This window comes from Pteropus alecto, unplaced genomic scaffold, assembly GCF_000325575.1.
Source record: "Pteropus alecto unplaced genomic scaffold, ASM32557v1 scaffold33, whole genome shotgun sequence".
NCBI lineage: Eukaryota > Metazoa > Chordata > Mammalia > Chiroptera > Pteropodidae > Pteropus > Pteropus alecto.
This window is the reverse complement of record NW_006435762.1, coordinates 3,735,958-3,759,460: the sequence shown is the minus strand read 5'-3', so window position 1 is coordinate 3,759,460 and position 23,503 is coordinate 3,735,958. Positions and strand designations below refer to the sequence as shown.

Sequence of the window (23,503 nt, the reverse complement as noted above, 5' to 3'; positions counted from 1 at the left end):
TCCTTCCTTCCTTCCTTCCTTCCTTCCTTCCTTCTTTCCTTCCTTCCTTCCCTCCTTCCCTCCTTCTCTCCTTTCCTCCCCCCTCCCTCTTTTCCTCTCTCTCTCCATTTAAATCCCATTACATAATTTAACAATCATTTTGTTTCATAGTGAGATGAAAAGAATTTAGCAGCTTTCAGTTGGACCTGAATGGAGAAACGAATTATAGAAATCAGTCACATTAGTGCCTGGCTAGAGCGGGATTGTTTCCTACTGAATATTTGAAATTATTTTGTCCAATCTAATTTTAAAAGACTGGAATCACTGGGTGTCCACTGCTTTCCTTGGGAACTATAATTACATGGCCTAATAGAGCTCAGTGGTGGGACATTTTCTCCAGCTTATACAGGAGCAATGGATGCATTCATAGGAGGTCTATATTTTTCGAAATAGGATTTAAAGAAGAGGCACAAAAATGTTTTGCTCACTTGAGAAAATATTCTTTTCTTTCTGCCAAGGACGTTTCTTTGGTCTATCCTGCTGCCATTGAACCATGATTTGCTATATAATGAGATTTCTAAAAACTTTGTATTGTGGAGAATCCCCCAAATACACGAAAGTAGTCAGAACAGTATAATGGATACCAATATGTTCAAAACTAGCCCCAACAACCATCATCCAGTGGCCAGTCCTGTGCCGTCTACGCAGCCATCTACTTCCTCCATTCTGCTATTATTTTGAAACAAATATTCTCATCGTATCCTTCTTTCAACTCTGTAAAAATAAATAGCATAAAATTTATCATTTTAACCATCTTAAAATGTATAACTCAGTGGCATTAAGTACACAATGTCGTGCAACCATTGTCTCTATCTAGTTCCAGAACTTTTTGTCACTCCCTCCAAAAAACTCTGTACCCGTTAAATGACTATTCCCTTTCTTCTCTCCCCCTAGTGCCTGGCAACCACTAATGTGTTTTCTGTCTCTACGGATTTACCTATTATGAATATTTCATATAAGTGGATTCATTCAATATATAGCCGTTTTTTTGGTCTGGCTTTATTCAGTTAGCATAATGTTTTTAGGATTCATCTGTGTTGTGTCGTGTATCAGCACTTCATTTGTTTTCATAGCTGGATAATATTCTATTATATGGATATAGCACATTTTGTTTATTTATCTGATGATGAATATTTTGGTTATTTCCACCCTTCGTCTATTGTGAATAGTGCTCCTTTGAACATTCAGATGCAAGTGTTTGTTTGAACACCTGTTTTCAATTCTTTGGGGTATATATCCAGAAGTGGAATTGCTAGGTCATATGGTAGGACTGTATTGAGCAACCATTAAACTGTCTTGGCAACTTCACCACTTTATATTCCCTCCAGCAGTATATGAGAGTTCCAATTTTTCCACACCTTTGCCGTCATTTGTTTTTTTTCACCTTTTTTTTTTTTTTAAAGTAAATCCATCCTAGTAGGTGTAAAGTGGTCTCTCATTGTGGTTCTGACTTGCATTTTCCTGATGACTATCAACATTGAGCATCTTTTCATGTAATTGTTAGTCATATATTTTCCTTAGAGAAATATTTATTTGTCTTTTTCCCATTTTAAAATTGTGGTGTTTATGTTTTTATTGTTGAGTTGTAACTTTCTTTGTATATTCTGGATACTAGATGTTATTAGACATATAATTTGTAAATATTTTTTTCATTCTATAGGTCGTCTTTTCATTCTCTTGATAGTATCCTTTAATGCACAAGTTTTTAATTTTGATGAAATCCAAATTATATATGTATTTTTTTGTTGCTTGTGCTTTTGTTGTCATTGCTAAGAAACTGTTGCCAAAGCTAAGGTCATGAAGATTTACCCCAGTGTTCTCTCCTAAGAGTTTTATAGCATTAGCTCTTATATTTAGCTCTTTGATCCACTTTGAGATAGATTTTTGTATATGGTGTGAGGTAAGGATTCAACACTGTTCTTTTACATGTGATATCCAGTTGTCCCATTTGTAGAAGAGACTGTAATCATATCATTTTATCTGTAGTATGTTTCTCTGAAAGATAAGAATTCCTTCTTACATGACCACAGTACGATAATCACACTTAAAAAATTATTAACCACATTTCCTTAGTATCATCAAATATCTAGTCTCTAGATTGTCTGAAAAATTTTAACAGCTTTTAAAAAAAATGAATATCCAGATAAGTTGCATTCATTGCAATTTGTTGGTATATCTTTTAAAATGTTTTAAATTCCGTAGATTTCCCCTCCATCTTTTTCTTCCTTCCTGCAATTTGTTGAAGGAAATGGTCATTTGCCCTGTGGAGTTTCCTATTGGTTTTGTTGATCATATCCCCTTAATGTAGCATGTTCCTCAGTCCTCTGCATTTCCTATAAATTGGTAGTTGGAACTAGAAGCTTCATTAGATTCAGGTTTGGGTTTTTTTGTTTTGTTTTGTTTTGTTTTTGGTAATACTACTCATTAGGTGGTATGTTATTCTACTCAAAAGGCAAATCAGAGCTGGTTATTTCTTACTTTTTAATGTGAACAGCCATTGATCAATACCTAAATCCATTAGAGGTTGTGAAATAGCAATATTCTAATTCTATTATGTCTTCTTCATTTATTAGGAGGAATACCTTCTTTTTATGAAGAGAAACTTTATCTCTTTAATTATTTATACTCAGTGGTAAAACTTGTACAAGAAAGACAGTGTAAATTCTTGATTTTTCTTTTCTCTGTTTACCAAATCTCAAAATAAGAAGTTGCTTCTTCATTTTCTTCAAACAGTATGAGTTATATTCTTTTTGAGGAATGTCTTGATTAATGCTCTGGTTAAGCATATTTAATGTGTTTCAGGACGTCACAGTTATTATTCTTATTAATGCTCAGATTATCCCATCTTTGGCCAGTGAGAACCTCTTGAAGTTGACTCCTGAGTCCTTTCTAACATGATTGTATGGTCTTTGATAGCTTCCTGGCTATCAAATATAACTTTACAACACTTACTGGGTTGGACTGTGGTCTATTGTGGCACTTTTCAAATTTCCTTACAAAAGCTGGTGATATGTCACTATATATCCACTGGCACTGTGGAGAAGGTGGGAGAGTTTCCTTACCCTGCGTAAAATCATAAAAAGACAAGTTACAACAGGCATTGGAAACTCATTAATGAAACTAATTTTATGAGTTTCTACTAGGCATGCAGAAAAAAAGAAAAAATAATTTCTGCCTGAAGATTTTGCAGCCTGATGGAATATCTTCTAGGAGTGAGTGACATGGTGCTGATGTTAACTATGTACATTTGGACAAAGCCAAAATCATTAATATGATTTCATTATGGCTCCATATTTGTTCTGTTTCTAGTGTCAAATCAGAGATTGATTGGTAGTTATTCTGAATTCTTTTTTATATAATTACAAAAAGATATAAGTATCCAATAAGGTGACTTTGTTGAAGACTTTTTGAAGAAGAGGGAAAAAGTATGGAAATTGATGTGTGTTTCTAAACCTAGAAAATGAATGTAAAAGCAGATAGATTGCTTTTCTTCTTCTAGTCTCTACTTCTCCATTAAGTAAGGGAAGCATTTATTTTCTGCCTATTTTATAAAGCTGCTGAGTACTGTAATGAGTTTATATTTATAGAGAACTTGGAGCTTTTTGGATGAAAGGTGCTAAATTAGGACTTATTGTTTATTGAATTTATTTGATGTGTCCAACCTCCTGGGAACATTTGCTGAATTTAATTAAAAACAGAGGATCCTCACTCTGACAGCTTATAGTGCCACTTACAAACCAATAACTTACACAATATGTACTTCTATTGTTCTTACTTGGGACTGCCTAGACAACCATAGCTCTTTCAGACAGGGAATGATTCTACTTTTGTAGGAAGAATGACTTCAACTGCTGGATAAAAACACAGATATTCTCAACTACATCTGAACCAACAAGCTGCCCTCATTTTATAAAATATGTAGAATATGGAGATTTCTCCCAATTTCTGGCTATAATTTTCAAGTGAGAAATTTAATAATAATCTTTCTGTTATCATTTTGGGAAGAAATTGAGATAAAAGTTTATGTTTTATATATTGTATAACGATCATTTTTTCTTTGTAAGAATGGCATTCCAAAGCAGCCAGCTGCAATACTTTGTGCTTTCTGAACTCAAACCAGTGGAAGCAGAGAAGCATAATTATAAGAATGGCATGTTTGCTTCCTTTGCCAGTTGGTGATGGAGTTTTGTGGCGCTGGCTCTGTCACTGACCTGATCAAGAACACGAAAGGGAACACGTTGAAGGAGGAGTGGATCGCATACATCTGCAGGGAGATCTTACGAGTAAGTAACAACTCAAGATATATTGGAAGATGTTGAACTTTGTACTAACCTTCCACTGAAATTCATCAATGTACTGGAACCCTCTTTAAAGCTTTATTCTAACAGCGATGGAGGTAGTGGTAGTTCGCTGTGATCTGTTCTAATGGAAGAGAGAGCCATTCTGAAAAGGCCCATGTGTACTCTCATTTGCATTAACACTGGAGATTTCTTTTAATAAGTGATTCGTTTCCAGTGATGTTTCCAATTGGAAATCTGACTTGAGATCATGAAGATGAAGTCCCACTTAGAAAATGGATTGTTTCTGAGATATTTTGATCACTTATTCGAGTTTTTCATTTGTGAAAGTTGTAACTAATTTGAGGATTGTGTGCGTGACTTTAGCCATGTCAGTACCAAGGACCTAGTCTAACTGATTTTACCTTTAAAAAATTTTTTTGAGACTTAATCACTTAAATCAATAAAAATAGCTGGACAAGACTGCCTGTTTGCCCAGTTTTGCCCTCAAATCCCACAATCAAGCAAACTGGGCTATAGTGTTATATTTGCTGAGCTCAATTCGAGGAGAAGGTAATTGGTCATATTTTAGTTCACTCAGATTAGTTTAATTATCTCTTTTTACTATTATGGAGGCTATTATATATCCATTGAGCATTCTTACTAGATCTACCTAACAATCATTTATTTATAACCTCGGCCTTCTTAATTTAAGGAAACAAGTTAAAACTATTTTCTTGATGTGTCCAAGATATACCTTTGAGAGACAGATTATGAGCTGTGGATGGATGCATGAATAGAAGTCAAGAAAGAAGGAAGAAATACATTAAAAATAATACATAGATGGATGGATGGAAGTTAAAAAAGAAAGGCATTAAAATGACATTCATTAAATTCAAACCACATTGGGCAAAAAATAGAAAGTGATATTTGAAAATGATAATATGTATAATGGAATAAAAATCAAATGCTTAGAAATAAATTTACAAAAAGATGTGAATAACTTCTACATAGAAAACTACAAAATATGACTGAGAGAAATTAAAGAAGACCTTAATAAATGGAGGTATATACCATTTCATAAATAAGAATGCTCAATATTGTAAGATGTTATTTCTCCCTAGTTTGATCCATGGTTTCATTGAACTCCCTACCAAAATCCCTGTAGGTATATCTGTGAGTATTGACAAGCTGATTTTTAAAATATTATATGGAAATGGAAAAGGCCAAGAATAGTCAAGGCAATCTTGAAGAAGAAGAATATTGGAGGATTTACGCTGCCAGTTGTCAGGACTTATAAAGCTACTAAGTAATTAGGACAGAATAGTATTGTCACAAGAATAGACAAATGGCCAAGGAAATAGAATCAAGCCTCCAAGAACAGACCCACTTCATATGGACACCTGATATATGACAAAGGAAATGCTACAGTGCCTGTGGAAAGGGTGCTTTTATCAGTAAACAAAGTCAATTAAATAGCCATATGAAAATAGCCATGGAACTTGACACCTGCTTTATACGTATTTAAAAATCAGTTCCAGCTGGATTATAGATATAAATGTGAAAGATATAAAAAATAAAATTCTTAAGAGAAAACATAGGATAATACCTCCATGGCTTGGGAGTAGGCAAAAATATTTCTCAAACAGAACGTAAAATAAAATTTGAGGGGGAAAACAAGAAGGTACAGCTGTTGACCTCCTTCAAATCTGACATTTATCCCCAAGTATAGATGTGCCATTATGTAAACTTAATTTGAGTTTCTGACTTAAAATTTTACTCATTCAGAGAAAGCATGAAGGATTTCTTAGTCATCTTGACCACCCAGTGGTTACCAAGAATCTATTGGGTTGGCAGGGCTGGATCTACATAATATGCTTTTCTGTGCTGCTGGGTAACCCTACAGGGGTTCTGAAAGCAGCAGGGAGGTTTTACCCCATGAGTATCTCTCAATACCTACTTTTAAAATGTTTGGAAACAGCTGTTTTCTTCCTTCTTCCAAAACATTCATTTTCCCAAATGATACTGGCATTCGAGATAAGGCGACTCATTGGGAGGGACATTTGATCACAAGAAGCTTCAGAGATGATCATGCATTGTATGATCTCATTAAATACCACCTTTGGTGCACTTATGTGCTCTGGTATCTGCTTCCAACCACTTTGGTGGTGAAGGAGGGAATGGGATCTTCAATCCCTCTTTTAAGGATTTATGGGGTGTTGATATACTATGAAAACCATACATTTCAATCTGCTCGATGGCTGTTTTGAGCCAAACTGACTAGATAAGAAAAGTAATTTTTTAAGACCCAAATCAGTGCCTCAACTGTTCTGTCATGTGGTTTAGGTGGTTTAGATTTACCGATATTCCTAAACATAAACATGGATCTTTAGGGGCATTCTCATGCTGAATTCATATATTTAGTTTTGTTTCTTTTCATGTCAAACTCATCTCTCATACCATGGTTTTGTTGTTGTGGAGAAAAATTAAAAGTATAGAATAATATAAGTAATAAAATGACAATATTTAGGTATCTAATACCTTCAATTATCAAGTGTTAACAGAGCATAATTTTCTTCAAGATTCCCATTTTCGATACTTTGGGGCTATCTATATTTTATCTGAAAAACATGTGATTACCTTAGAGCAAGTTTGTAGGTTTTAGAATTCACACCACAAAGGAGCCAAAATCAGAGTAATTCATGGAGAAATGGAACACAATCAGTTTTGAATGTCATTGAATAATCATTTCATATAATGAACACAAAATCACAAATATCATAAAGCACTAAGATTGACAGTTATGATAACCAACAAAGGAAATAAAAATTATTGCCTTTCTTTCTTAATATGAGGCATATTGGCTAAAGACAATGAGAAATTTCTTGGCTGTTCTGAGAAATATATTATTGTGCTTAATTAAATTTGTATAACAGAAGGTCCTCACTTTTCGCAGTACTGTTAGCTGAAACATATCTCTGGTGTGGTTCCATGGTTCCTGAGATCAAAGCTGACATGAAAGTATTTTGTTTAGCACAGCACCATGCATTGTAAGGGCCACCTCTGTATTTCAGTTTATATTGATCCATTGCCTATGGCTTAGTATAGCACTATGAACACATAAAAGATGTGAATATAACAATGAAAGTCTGAGTGAGTCTACATCTTTTTTGGATCATTAACATCTGAAATAGTTTATTTGCGTCTTGGCTTATGTATCTATTAACCCTTTTCAACTCTCCGTCACTCCAGGGGCTGAGTCACCTGCACCAGCATAAAGTGATTCATCGAGATATTAAAGGGCAAAATGTCTTGCTGACTGAAAACGCAGAAGTTAAACTAGGTAAGAACAGAATCCAGTGAGCCTAGGAATTGCAGGAATTGATGAGATTATTTTAACAGCTGTTTTTTGTTTTTGTTTTTATTTTTGTTTTTGTAAATATTTTTTTACAAAAATTTGACTCCAGAAAATTTGAATGCAAATTTGCCACTGTGGTTTTGGAGATCACTATACTAAAAATAGAATGGAAATGTTTCTTTGTCTATTTTAAAAACACTTCCTAAAAGTACTCTGAATTGGTACACAATATGGTAAACAGAATCATGTGCTTAATCAATATGTAGAAATAATTGAGTTTGTTGTTTTTTTTTTTTAGCAAAGACCCATTATATTAGAAGTGGCTGACCTTGAAATGGTTTCCTGTATCTTACTGTTTGTTTACATTATTACTGCTATAACAGAACAATGATGACCCATTTTTAATTGAAAATATCCACAGTTAAATATATTTAGAATAATGAATTCATATATTTCCATATGTTTAAGTTATATTTATGTTGCTTTCATTATTACCTTGGTCACCTATACAAAATGAATATCCACTATTCTACTTAACATGCATGCTAATTACCCCACTTCCAGCTGCCAGAATTATCAGTGAGGGAATCCTGTCCATTAGGGCCCTTTCCACAACAAATCTGGGATTGTCGAATAAGGTAGAGAGTCCCCACATGCATTTGTCTGCTTGGTGTATATGAGTAAGAGCATGAATTGACAAATATCTGATAGGATACACAATTTGTCTTCTAGAAAAGAATCACTGTCAGTATAACTGTTTATCTTCGAAGGGATTTAAAACATCTCCTATGTTTATATCCTCAAATTTGCTCTTGCCTTTTTGTTAAAATATATAATTTTCATTTTTTTATTTGGTATTTAGGGCCAAACTTTGATGAATATGCCTTGTAAAACAAAAGCATATGTTATATAGGGAAAGCAGTTATATATGTACTGACAACATAAGCTATCCTCAGAATATTCAGTCACCTCTAATAAACACTTATTGTTGAGAGAACATTATATGTGAGGCCCTGTACAAGATACTTTTACAAAGATTATGTCACTTAAACATCATAGCAACTCTATGTAGATATCATCATCCTCATTTTATAGAATAGGAAACTAGATCATATCACTAGGAAATGGCAGAAATGGGATGTAAATTTAAATAGTCTGACTCTAGAAACTTATTTCTTAATCACTTTCTTTGTATTCTCTAAATATTACCCTTTGTAGCAACTAAGCTTGCCTTTTAGTTAACACCCATTTTTGGCTCCTGTGGAGCCTTGGTATGACCAAATATAACGCTTTGTGATTTCATCATTGATACACTTGATTTACACACACAATTTAAAAATACATATTCACAATACCAAAAAGGAAGAATCAACTCCATCAACAGATGAATGGATAAACAAAATGTGGCACCCACATACAATAGAATATTATTCAGCCTTAAAAAGGAAGATAAGTCTGACATATGTTGCAATATAGATTAACCATGAAAACATTATGCTACATAAAATAAACCAGTAATAAATACTGTATGATTCCATTTATAGGAGTCAGATTCATAGAGACAGAAAGTAGAATGGTGCTTGACAGGGGCTGGGGGGAGGGGAGAAGGGGTAGTTCTTGTTTAATGGGGACAGAGTTTCAGTTTGGGAAGAAGAAAAAGTTCTGAAGATGAATGGTGGTGATGGTTGCACAACAACGTGAAAGTACTTAATACTACAGAACACTTTAAAATGGTAAATTTTATGTTACATGTGTTTTAACAAAAAACACATTTATTTTATCACCATATAAAAATCATACACTTTGTTCATTTGCATTTTCTTAAATAGTGGACTTTGGAGTCAGTGCCCAGCTTGATCGAACAGTGGGCAGGAGAAATACTTTCATTGGTACACCCTACTGGATGGCACCAGAAGTTATTGCCTGTGATGAAAACCCAGACGCCACATATGATTTCAAGGTACGACTTCTTACTTCTTCATTATGTTTCAAAACTATGTGTGAAATCTCATCCCGAATCTTTTAGAGAATTCTCACGTGCCTTTGGGCTTATGATTTCTATAATCCAAAGAGAGAACTGAAAAACATTATTTGAATTTAAAATGATAAGATATTCAAATAAGAATCTTTTAAATGAAGTTACCCATCATATATGATTGCTTATTTGTAAAAAGGATGTTTAAGCCATTTTCTATATTCTTTTGAATTTACTCTTGCTTCTAATTAGAAAACAGATTTCTATTTTGCTTATAGTTTAGATTTTGGGTAAAGTATATATTCTAAGAACTTTTTATTTTAAAAGAAACTAAGATGAATTTGTTGTCTTGGGTCATCTTTTTCTGATTAAAAATAATCAGACTTACTCATTTCTACAGTGCTAAAAATTTAATTTTTGGAGTTTCTTTTTAATAAAAGACAACCACATGAGATGTCAGTAGCTACTTTATGGTGTTTCTGTAGCCCGTCATGGTGTTTCATAGACTTGATTTGTGGCTTGTGACTTCATATCATAAACTGGTAATTTGTTAATAAATTAAAAGCAGTGTTTTTCATTCTCCTAGCCAGGAATCAAAAATAATTTTGGGTTACTGTCCCATCGATAGCTGCAGTGTCAGGTAACATAATTGTCGTGAATTTCGGCTGAAAGTCAAGACATTAAAATTGGGGGCAGATGGGATGTGTGCACTGTGTGTTTTCAGACTGTGTGGTAGATGGGGAGACACCCTGTGGTCTTTGTGTAGATCCTAGGACAACCTTGGGCAAAACCTGATAGTACCTAGCCTGGTTTCATGGACTTTTTACCAAAAGACTTTAGTGATCATCTTGAAATAACCTCATTTTCTAGATGAGGAAACTGAAGCTCAAAGCTTTTAGAGTGCACACTTACTTAGTGATCTTCTCAAAGCTGGGACTTGAACCCAGATCTCCTAACTCTCTGTGCAGAGCTCTTAATCTTCTATGATGTTCTCCTCTATAAATCTCCAATTTACCAACCAAACAGCCTCTGAAGAGTATATATTTGAAGAATTCCTCTTTTAAATAAATAACATTTTTAGTTCTCCATATGTGGGGTTATTATTGAAATCAGGTCACAATGATGCAAACATTGCAATGTCTTCGGGACCCAGTGTCCTAGGGCAATGACAAAATTATTGGCCTCTTTATAGAAATGCAAGCACAAAGGTCTGAAAACAAAATAATCTCTTGTAAATTCTTCCTTCTTTCAAAATCAGTCACTGTCATAACCTGACAATAATCTGCCTGAAAACAGCTGCCAAGTTAAAAATTTAGCTCTTGCCAAAATAAATGTCATTTATTTAAACTGCTAATGATAAGCACATTTAAATAACTTAATTTTCAAATCTCTTCAGAGGAACCACCATAAAAATATGTCCCAGACCAGATATGTGTATCATAATTGACTATAAGCACTTCAAACTATAGTTATATAGTTAACAAGTGCTAACTAATCTACATCAGGGCCACAGATATTTTAGACTACATTATAACATACCATGGAAAATCAGAGTGTTTCATACTTTTACCCTTAGCTTAGCCTCTTAACTCGCTGTATTTTGACTAGCTGTTGTGTATGGACTATTTTTCTGTGACATAAAATAAATCCCTGTGATTTATTTTTGTTTGCAATAAGGTAGGTAGAAGAGGACTTTTTTCCAGCCAAGCCAAAGCTTGGGTTTAAACCAATATCTTGGTCCTCTTTCCTCAGATTATAGCTGAAGAATGTCATTTGAGGTCAGTGAAAATTTTTGAGCTCAATGCATAAATCTCGGTGTAGACAAAGCCTAGTGTTTGAGTAACCACCGGGGGCATCATGCTGTACAGGGTGATTTCAGAGGTACTAGAAGGTTCTTGTGACTTTAAGTTTCCTGAGGCATTAATAAATTGGAGATTAATTTTTGCATATTTTATTAAAAAATAAAAAATCCTGATGAGAATATTCAACTGTATCAGCTCTTTAGACTTTAGTATGAATGAGTTTGTTAGTATTATCATGAGTGTAAATTATAGAGCGGAGGAAGAAGGTCATGACAAGAATCTGAGCTTCAATGTTCATTCATCATGGGTAAAAGAAGGAACATGACAAAGGGTAAAAGTAAGGAAGCCCAGGCAGAAAGGAAGTCTTGGGAGTTCTTCGAAGATTCATTTCAACTACTTCACAGTTTTACCATGTACCAGAGAAGCTATTCTTTAAATAGTCTTTCTACTTCCTTCTTGGTACCAGATCTTACCTTTCTTCTGTTCACTATTCTTAGGAATATGGTTTGTCACCAAGAGGCATCTTGACAATATTTTGACTTTTGGAAACCATTCATTCATTCACTTAGGGTGTATTTACTGAATAGCTACTGTGTGTAAGGAATTAGTCAAGCCGTATCTGTATGTACAGTTTAGACTGGAAAGTTCATGTGCGACCTTGTCAAAGTTTAAGAGTTTGGTGCTGTGTCTTTGGTAGTCCATGTGACCCAACAGTATATCTCAGCCTCAGAAGCTGATGTCATTGTTTTGGGTGCTCTTGGGCTACAGATACTTTCAACCTAAAGAGCATGTTCAGAATAAAAGATGACATGAAGGCCACTGAGTTTTGTCAGATCCCCTACCACAAAAGCCCTTCCTTTAAAATAAAGACAAAATGCAAAAGAGAAGAGTGTAGTTTGGTTTTATTATTATTCGACTTGCTATATGATTTATGGTTTATTATTATGTATTATTTGAGTTGGCTAAGATGTCTTTAAAGACTTCTATACATTTTTTTTAAAAACTACATTAATTCAGTAAAATAAGTGCCTCTGTAGGAAAGTAGTCAAAAGAGTTCGTACTTTTTATTGCAATCTGATTTTGTCTGATATCTATCGGGCGCAGTAAGTAACTGACTGAAAATAACCCCTATCCTGAGGAGGAGTGCCAGAATCTCATTTGCCTGGTGTGTTCACTTTCCCCTAGAGGCCCTTCCTTTCTTGTTTTCAGAAATTCTGTCAAAACACTTCAAGCAAAAGGAAAGGTTTCATTTTCCTGATAAGTATGTGGGGCAATAATGAAAGCTTTCTCATTTAATAATAAGCATTCAAAAGATTTAAAATTAATAAAGCTGTTCAAAATTCCTAGCCTGTTTAAATTGTTATTTTTTTTAATTCGAATTTCATTTCATTTGGATGGGATTTGTCAAGTATTTTATATTTCTATATATTTATTGCTTTAATAGAACCACTCACTAAAGAAAGCTCTCTGCTGCCAAAAGCCCATCAATGGGGAAATGGTCAAAGAAAGATGAGCACGTCTGTCCTGTGGAATATGACGCAGCCATTTAAGCAATGGTGTACCTTCAGTATTGATGTTGGGCAGATTCCAAGATAGAGTGTCAAGTACAAGGAACAGCTCACAGTATAGTATACATGATGTAGTCTTATTCTCCCCTACGCCATGGATATATGACATGTGGATAAAGAACTTAAAATGTTTATTTTATGTATCTTTCTGTCCTTTTCTCCCCCTCCCTTCATAAACTGGTCTTGCTTTCATATTAAATTAGTAAAGTAAGAGAAGTACAATGAAATGACATATCCCCTAAACCCCCACTCCCCATCTTCTGGCCAAATCTGTGCTAATGTTGTCTGTTATTCATCTATACTCTGTTTATGAGACTTTGCACACAGATTCTGTGGATCATTTGTAGACAAAGGTATCTCCTTCAAGGTTTGGATGTACGCTGGCTGTAGAGCACGTACTCATTCTTCTGTAGTACAGATAACTGGCTTTATTCAGGCAGGATGAAAAGAGCTACTCCAGGTAAGAAGCTTAGATGGAGATGAAGTGAGCAACCTGACTAGTCGGGGAGCCACCAAGATGCATGCAGGGTGTCACATGAGAGGACAACATTCAGATTGCTAAATGAGATTTACGCTTTCAAACAAGGCCTGGCCTCTGTCTACTGAGATTCAAACAAAGGTCCTATCTCTATTCAAAAGACGGGAAAGCTGATGCAGGCACCATGTTATCACCAGAGGGGAGCAGAAACTGCTCTTAGATATCTCTCATGTGGCTCCATGTTCACACCGCCTGTATGTTCCTTATACAGAGCCAGCAGCACCTCCTCCAGGCTGCATACTGATGCCCACACCAAGAGAAGAAACTATTCTTCTAATGGTTTCCCTTCAGTCAGATAACAAATATAGATGAACAAGGGACTAACAGTTTCTGCCTTGAGTTTGTTTTATGTGTGAAGTGGGGTTATTAATGACTATATGTGCTTGAACATCCTTGGTGACCCTGAACTTGCCACCTTGGTTCTGTTTATACATAGACTTATGTAGTACGTAAGTGTATGACATAGTGAATAAGAGTGAGGCTTTTTAAGCTGGAGAAGACTGGTTTACAGTGCAGACTTTGCCTCCTGTTTGCTAAATCACCTTAGGCGAGTTATTTAATCTTTTTGAGCCTCTATAAAATGAGAATAATAAATTGTATATTATGAGGCTATTTTAGAATAAAGTGAGCTCATATATGTAAAGGAATTAGTTCAGTGCCTGAAAAACTGATAAGCACTTCATATATGATAGTTAATATTTGTGTTTATGTGTCATATGAAGGTACAGCTATTTGAGGCCATTTTTGTCCTAAAAAGGCCAGCAATATTGTATGATACAAACCTCATATTTGTATTACACACCTCTAATTATCTGCTTACATTGAGCCAGAATCTGCTTCTCTATAACTTCTATCTCTAGATTAAGGTGCTGCTCTTAGGGACCACACACAATAAACACAATTTTCATTTGTCCAGTTGGAACATTTCCAAAAAGAGAATAACAAATAAGTTACACAATAAAAGGCCATTTTCTGGTCTGTGCAACCACTATACTGGTTGTGCCAGTTATTAAGGTCTTGTTTGTCAAGTCTATACTACTTTGCTATCCCGGTTTCTCCCTGTCCATCTGGCTTCTTATTAGGCTCTGCCACTAGGGGGAGACTGCAAGGGTGGAGGAGGAAGGACACACCTTTTCATGTTTCTTCCTATAAACTTCCTGTTTACACCTACATTATCCCAGCTAATTCTGTGAGTTCCATTAAGTACCAGAGCTCATTGCCACCTTACCTAACTCAGGTGTGCTGGTTGAACTGCTAGTCAGTGATAACTGGTCCTCAGAGTCTGTCTGTACCAGTATTTGTTAAATACCCACTATGTGCATTGTATTTGCATATATTATCTTATTGAATTCTTATATTAACCCTGCAAGATAGGTGTTCTCTTCACATTACAGGTGAGGAAATGGGCTGAGGAGTTAAGTGGCTTGCACAGGTCACCAAGCTAGCTGTGTCTGAGCTGAGAGTCAAATGTAGGTCTACCTGGCTGCCCGACATGAGCTCTTTCTGCCGCTCCATGCACTCTGGGGCTCTTTTCCTGTGCCACACTGCCTCTTTTTCTTGTGTGGTTAGTTTAACCATCTAAAAGTGTTCTTTTCTTCACATGTTGGGCAGCCCAGCCCCAGAAGGACTGCTGTCTTCTGTTCATGTTGCCTGCATGCCAGATGCTCTCCCCGCCCCCATCAGCCAGAAGTTTGTGTGTTTGCCTCTGCCTCCTCAGAGGCACTAGAATTTGTCTCTGTTCTGTTTGTAATGCATACAGGACTGGGCTATTAATCATGCAACAGGCCAGGCTGCATAGCACCTCTGGAATAATGAATTGCTGAGCTCCTGCCAAAATGAGTCACACCATGGCCACTAAGGAAACTTATCTCTCCCTGACTCTCCTCATCTTGTTCCTCCCCCTTCTTTTTCTCGTCTCCTGTGATCTGTCTTGCCAGTTGTAATTGGAACATTTTCTCCTGTATTTAAGTTCTGAAGTGTCTTTGGGACTTGCTAATGCGGCCAAAGGCTTAAACAAGGCCTGTCAAGGACGTTTATTGCTCTCTAGCATGGGCAGTTAAGCATAGCTTACAAGCAGCTCTGGGTATATATGGCCAGGAATATAAATGTACCTTTTGGAAAACAAGAGAACCCCAGAAAAAAAAAATGATCCTAGGGATGCTTCAATGAGGTCTTAAAGAAGAAACAATTTCTGGCCTAATCTTATGACAGAGGATGCACAGGAGTGGGGATGGTGTGACCTTTGGTTTGAAGGAGTTGATTGGGGGGTTTGGGGAGAGCTGCCTGAGAGGGGATCTGAGGTGCTGTGAACTGAATAAAGGAAACATCTCTCTTCACTGACCCTTCCTGCTTCCTATGGGGTAAATCCAGGAATCACCTAACAATTGTGACCTCTCCATTTCCCTACTGTCAAAATATGCTTATGCTTCCTCAAATTTTTGCCACAGACATATCAGTAAGGAATGCTTTTGGCTGTACTTAAGTTTTTTACGTCATCAAGAGTCCAGGGGGAAGCAGTTCAAGGTTGGTATAGTGCTTATTGATGTCTTTAAAACCCAGGCTCCTACCTTTCTGCCCTGCCATCATTAATTTGTTGACTTATTGCCTCATGTTTGCAAGATGGATGCTATAGCTCCAGATATCATGTTTTTATTCAAGGCATTAAGAAATAGGGAAGAGTTATCAAGACACCAGCTGTACTTGAAACTTATTTCAGGAAAATCAAAAGCTTTCTTAGAGGCTCCCAGAAGATGTTTGCCTATGTCTCATTGACCACAACTATGTCACATTCTTAATTGTCATCCTTAGCTATAGGAAGGTCTAGACAAACAAGTTTAGCTTTCCTATAATCTGAAATGGAGGCAGCAAGGGAAATGGGGTTGAAAATGTCTGTTGGGTTAGCCAACAAACAGTATCTGCCACAATCAAATAGAAGGAAATCATAGAAGACTAAATTGGGCAGGCTAAGGCAGTCTCACCTAATTGTAGAGGAGAAGGAAATTAATATTCTTAAGCATGCTCTGTGCTATATTTTGTGCTAGGCAGCATGCTGCATATCTATATATACATGTCACAGTTACTTCCATTGTATATTGGAGAAAGCTAAGCTCTGAGCAGTATTCTGCCTATAGTTAATTTAGGAGTCTGGATTTGAATCCCTGTCTGTCTGACTTATAAAACAATTCATGTTGCCTCTAGGAAGTTGAAGCCAATTTCTTAGCATTGGTTTTTGGAGTGCCTTACTGAGTTACATGTAGACAAAGTAGGAATCTATCTGAAAGAATTATTTTATGGGCCCAAGATAAGTTTTTTTTTTGTTTTTTGTTTTTTTTTTAAAGAGAGTAGTTAGGTCTTTCTGTTGTGATGACAGTTCAAAGAGAACTGGCCTAGGAGGTGGGACACCCAGCTCTGTTGAAAACCTGGTGCTGAGTTGCTCTGTGACTTTGGGTAAGTCATTTCTCCTCATCTATAAATGAAATGTTGGAATAGATAGTCTACCAAGAATCTAATAGCTTCAGGACACTTAGGTTCTGCTCCAGTCTCTCATGCATCTTTCATTTGTTCATTCATTCAAGAAATATTGATTAACAATGCTAGGCACTGTTCTAGGTACTTGGAATATACCAGTCAACAAAACAAAGTTGCCTGTCCTCGTGGAACTCATGTTCTAGTGTGTGTAAATTGGTGGCAGGAGGTGCAAACAATGAACAAAACATAATAAATTAGTGATAAGTAAATTACACAGTTGTTAGAAGGGGATCAGTTCTCTGGGGGACAAAAGTGGGAAGTGGGGAAGAGGACTGGCAGTGCTCAGGGAGAGGTTCAGTGGTCTTCACTAAGAACAAGGCATCTGAACAAAGACTTTATGGAGGGGAGGGAGTCAGCCTTCACATATTTGAGGTTGGTGCTGCAGGCAGAGGGCGTAAGTAGAGCAAAGACCCAAAGGCAGAAGTTGGCCTGAGCTTTCTGAGAATTTTCTGGAGCCCTTTTTACTCCACAGTCATCATTTCCTTTCACATGCATTGGTTTTCAAACCAGCTCAAGCTTCCTAGACTTGAAGGCCATTTAAATTTGACCCAGGTGTAGCAGGTAGGGACGTAGAACCAGGCTGCCGCCTTCATATTTCCATCTCATTTCACACCACAGAAACACTCGATTCCTAGGGATGTTGAGGAAATCGTGGTAGAACTGCCAAGGTCTGGAGATACTGGAATCCTACCACAAAAATACAACACACCATTTCCAGACTATTCTTACTGCGCTTCCTGTTTAATGCCTACTGCACAGTGAGTGACTCAGTGTTTTCATCCTGTTCCCAAATGATCGTCTGTGTCACTCAACTATAAAACCTCAGGTACGAGAGAGCTGTGTTTTTATTTTTATCAGTTACTGCTCCTGAGCCAACCTGTGGTAGGTGGACTGAGCCTTCCCCATTAGATTCAGAGGATTCTCACTGAGCAAGGCCAGGAGTCTGCAGGAAGACGGGTTGCTAGGCTGTGCAACCCGTGTGTGTGTATGTGTGTGTGTGTGATAACTTTAAATACATCTTGAAATATTACAAAGAGAAGGGACAAGAGTTGCCTTCCTGAGTTGTGTTTCATGCAGAGAAGTTACTTGGAGTCTGAAGACAGGGGTATTATGCAGATGTGTTGTTATCTTCAGTTGAGCTGAGAACTTGTAACATTTATGTGAACAGGTTGATGGGCTCATGAACTGGGCTTAGTCTGGGATTAGCGTGGGCCCCGACCACCTACTCTAAGGTAGTTTGCACTTAGGCAAGAGGCTAGACCCCCTGGAAAGCTCCTTCCAAATTGTACGAGTCTCTGTCCAAATACTGAACAGGCCTGGGTGTCACTCGCAGGATTTTGAGAAGTTTAGTTCTAGGAGGTGGCTCAGCATGGATTTCATAGTTATCTTGCAGATACATCTCTTTTTCATGTGACCTTGACATTTGTTTGATGTGAATAGCAAGGAAACAACTCAGGTCTCTGTAATCTGAGTGAGGTTGCAGGTAAGAATTTGGAATAACATACAAAATGCAGGATATATTTAAAATGAAAGGAGGATAAGAGTCTTCATCAGAATCTTGTACAATTGAACCAAATTTCACGTTGTGATTTCTTACTAATCTACTGGGAAGCTGAAGAAGCAAGTATCTTTTTGCCTTTCCTAACCTGGTTTTCCCCATCTCAAGTCGCTCTCTCCTATGCAATATTTAGAGACTACTAAGCCATAGACAGAGAGCAGGGAGAAACATATCGTTAGAGATTGCACCGGTTGAGGTTGAGGTGCTAGCCTGGAAAATTCTGATAAGAGCATCAAAGTCAGTCTAAGTATAAGAATATAAGGTTACAGGATCTCTATTCACATTTTAGTCTACTTACAAGAAAGAAGATATTGTTCATTCAGTCCAAAACTGTATCATGTACCTACTACTGTGCCCGGCTCTTTTCCAAGCACTAGCAATACCTCAGTAAATACTACCATCCAAAAGTTTCCCTGTCCTCATTTCATTTGGTTAAACCACATAAAATGCCATTTTTCTAGGTTAAAGACGGTTGTCTATAAATAGGCATCTACTACACGAGCCAGCCATTCCACTCATAGGTATTTACTTAGAAAGGCATGCATTCATACAAAGACTTGTACATGTATGTTTGTAGCAGCTTTATGTGTAATAGCCCAGGTGGAAGCCATCCAAATGTCCATCAAGTGAATGGATAAACAAACTAGTATATAATGGGACACTATTCAGCAATAAAAAGCAATGAAGTACTGATACACGCTACAATATGGATGAACTCTACATGCATTATGCTAAGTTAAAGAAACCAGATGACTTCATTTACATAAAACTTTTGAAGATGCAGACTAATCCATAGTGATAGAAAACAGATCAGTGGTTGCCTTGGAACAGGAGCTGGGATTGGGGACAAGAAGGACAGGCGGGAGAGACTACAGTGGGGCAAGCGAGATATTTTGGGGGTAATGGATGTGTTTACTGTCTTGATTGTTAATGATGGTTTCACAGGTGTATACTCATGTCACACGTTTTCAACTGTGCACTTTAAACATGCAAAGTTAATTATATGACAATTATACCTCGATAACTGTGAAAAACGGTTGAATAGCAGCAATGGTTCAAACAGTAGATAAATTTTTGTGATGAATTAATTTTTAAAACTTTATAGTCATTTTTCATACATTTTTTAAAAAACTCACCGCATACATGTCAGGCACCGTGAAAGGTACTGTCAGTGAAAGTGAACGAGGCTGTTTCTGCTTTAAAGCTCAGTGGGCAAAATAGGTTTGTAAAGAGAGAACTGAATGAGTGGCTTTCCTGCAGGCAGTTCTGAAGCAATTACCAGGTCTAACCGACTTGTCCTTTGTTGACTGCATTTATGCATGTGTGTGTGCCTTCCCTCTTTTTCAGAGTGACTTGTGGTCTTTGGGAATCACTGCTATCGAGATGGCAGAAGGCGCTCCCCGTAAGTACCTTCCTCTGGGTGACATCTGTTGCTGGTCTGCTCTGCGGGTGCTGAAGCTTGTTTGCCAGGAGTTGCAGTAGCTTTGCTTCTGCTACACTGAGCCCTGCATGGATTCAAGCTGCATATTTAGAAAGCAGAGTCATCTTAGATCAACCAGGAATCCATTCATTTCAGAGTGGTGTGAGGATCTTGTATTTATGAGGAGGGAAAAAAAAAAGAAAAAGAAAGCAAACTTTAGGGAGTCTTGTTTGTTTTACTGATTTAGTGTGTAATTTATTCCCAAACTATTCTTCACTTAACATAAAAGTAGGACCAACCCACAAAGACAGTAAATTCTAACTTAATAAAAATTCAAAGTTGATTTTCAGGGCGTAGGTTATACAAACATTTGTACTCAACTGCTTTCACTCCTGTTAAAATACTGATGTTTAGATTTTTAGGTTTTCCTACTTATTTCAGACAGAGTGGCCAGGGCTCTGGCTATCTGGAGAACTCCTCAAATTCTTTGAGCGTGGAATATTGACACTGCAGAGTGCTTCTGCCAGCCCTGTGGTGGCCATGAGCATGTGCCTCGCAGATTTCCATGCAGGAAGCGCAGCTGACCAAGGGCCTAGCTGCAGCGATGGCACTGAGGTTGCACCTCCCAAGGGCCACTCCCCTTCAGAGACCGAGCATGGCAGGGATATGAGGTGGACCCTGTCCTAGAATGCAGGGTTCCTTTATAGGCACCGTTCACTCCTCAGGTTCACTCTTCAGTTTCTTTAGACTGCAGGAGAGGCTAGCACACTTCCACCTACTCATTCTCCCTCCCGCCTTCGCTCCAGTCAGACGTGTGCAGCACTCCGATGACTCTCCCAGCCTTCCCTGGCTTCCCCCACTATTCCTATGAGGCAGGAGTTTCCCCTTCTTGTATTTAATACCACCTTGGTATCTGCTTTTCAGAAACCCCTTATTTGTATGACAAGTCGTTAAGCTCAGATGACTTTTTACCTTCAAGTCATCAGTTTTCTTATTTCTCACTCTAGAGTTGACAGAATTTGTCTGTAGAATGACTGATTTGGAGTCTTTGTTGACAAAATTCCCCTCATCCACAATGCTAATAGGCATTTGTGAATTATAAAAATAATATATTGCAGTCTTAAAACTGTATTATTCTTGATGAGTCGTCGAGGGGGCTAAAAATAAGCCTTTACCCACAGAATTTTTTAGCTTTTAGGGAAAATATATTCTTATTTTAGGCACAAAGGAAAAGGTACTCCCAGATGTTTGAAAAGTAAACTAGTGAAATATTTCGATTAAAAGAAGAATGTTTGAGTGCTTTTACTATAAATGATAATGTTGTATTTACAAGTTGAGATATTTGTATAACTTTCCTGCCAGATTTCATTTGCCTTAATCCTCTGGTCTTCCTGGGGCCAGGAAACAAATCAAAACAAAAATACCTATCATGGAACCTGAAAACCCATTTAGGATATTTGGAAATATATAGAGAAAAACAGAGAGAGGTATCTGGTCTAGTCCTTTGTACTCCAAAAATCTATGTGAATAAGATTGCATTTGTATGAGCCTTCAGTGTATAAGAAATAGACCATAGATGATCAAATATCTTTTTTTTGATGACTTAGGCTTTTACTAATTAACTTTGTTTCCTTAAATATGAAGCAAACGTAAAAGTGTCAACAATATCTAGCTGACACTTGTTTTATTTCATGAGACTGCCATAATAGGACATCAGATGGAAGCTTTGCGATCTTCTGACTGACTCCACTCGCTTGTCATGGGTGAACTCGGAGAGCCGTTTGGCAGCATCGGCGGCACAGCTAGGATGGGCTTGGCATGGGTTTGGCTTTCTGACTGGAGCTGGCCTTTGTTTTGGTGTTTTGCAGCTCTCTGTGACATGCACCCAATGAGAGCCCTCTTCCTCATCCCCCGGAACCCAGCACCCCGGCTGAAGTCTAAGAAGTGGTGAGTTTGCTCTTCAGTGTTTCACAGGTTCAAAGGCAGGGTTTTCCCTTGATTCTTTTTTGGATTAACTCAAATACTTAGGTCCTGCTGACAGGATTGGACTGCATACACTAAGACTTGGTGAGCTATTTTCCATATGTGTCATTCATCTTAAAATACACATTGAGTACTGTAATCGCCCCCTCTTATCTGTAGTTTCACTTTCTGCAGTTTCAGTCACCCATGGTCAACTGCTATCCACAAATATTAAATTTCCCCAACCATCGACATCATCATGGCTCGATGATCCAGGATCATTCAAAGCAGCTGATCCACCTTCTGACATACTGTCAGGTCAGGAGCAGCCCAAGGCTACATCATAGTGCCCACATCATTCACTTAGGCGTTGTATCATCTCGCATCATCACAAGAAGAGTGCCTAGTGTTTTGTTTGACCAGCCACATGCCATGTTTCCAAAATATTTGTATTCATTCTAACTTTTAAAGATCGTGTGATTGAGCATAACATTTAGATGTCTGGCCTTTTGTGCAAAGGTGCTACACGCTACTCCCTTTTAGGGTAAGAGATTGTCCTCCTGCCCCAGTCTCAAAATGTTCTTTTAAGAGAGAGTGACTACATTCACATAACTTTTAGTACAGTATATCGTTGTAATGGTTTATTATTATTGTTAATCTTTTACTGTGCCTAATTAATAAATGAAACTTTACCATAGGTACGTATATATATGGGAAAGAACATAGTGTATATAGGGTTCTGTCCTATCTGCGGTTTCAGGCATCCACTGGGGGTCTTGGAATATACCCCCTGTGGATAAAGGGAGACGACTGTGTTTGCCCAGCAGAACTTTATCCCCACACCTTCAAGGTAAGGAGCTATTAGCTAAAACGGGTAGTGGAACCCAAGTAATAACATGGAAGCTCTTTAATTTATAACCCCAAATAATATTTTTTTTCTGGCAGCACAGAACATCTCATCGGAGATGGCGATAGTTCAGAGAGTCAGCCCATTAGATTGGCTGACTTTTCTTCTGTTTCTTAAAACAATAATTCTCTAAGTGCATACACACCTGGTAGTATGTGAGATGATTTCACAGGTCTGTGCATGAACATTTGTAATTTTGGAGTTTTCTATTGCTATCTCTTTAGGGTAGGTGATACTGGTCTCTTATTTGGGGTAGTGATATAACCTTCCCATTTAATAAACTTTTTCACGTAAAAAAGTGACTTAATTTAAAGAAAAATGCTAAATGAATACTAGCATGAGTGGTGTAAGGGAATGGAGAAAATTGTGTCAGTAGTGTATGATTGTCTGAAGTTTGGGAAACAGAGTTCTACAGGTTAGGCCAGAAGTTGGACTTCTGACATTTTTGTGTTCTTGTATCAGGGTCTTTGCTCCTTATAATAAAAAAAATCATTGCTCCCTCCATTACCCCTGTGGATATGGTGTACGCTTCTTGATACATTCTTGAACCTCTGATTCCCCTTATATGGGG

General features: G+C 37.2%; 1 protein-coding gene across 3 annotated transcripts in view; it reads left to right on the top strand.

Annotated features, from left to right (window-relative positions):
• TNIK (TRAF2 and NCK interacting kinase) overlaps nt 1–23,503 on the top strand; it is a 345,956-nt gene that overhangs the window by 221,388 nt on the left and 101,065 nt on the right. For all 3 annotated transcript variants that reach the window (XM_015588550.2, XM_006910834.3, XM_025046048.1), the window contains 5 exons: nt 4,212–4,322; nt 7,569–7,659; nt 9,504–9,634; nt 19,991–20,045; nt 21,932–22,010. In XM_015588550.2, the coding sequence (XP_015444036.1) occupies nt 4,212–4,322; nt 7,569–7,659; nt 9,504–9,634; nt 19,991–20,045; nt 21,932–22,010 (467 nt within the window). The remainder of the gene's footprint in view (nt 1–4,211; nt 4,323–7,568; nt 7,660–9,503; nt 9,635–19,990; nt 20,046–21,931; nt 22,011–23,503) is intronic.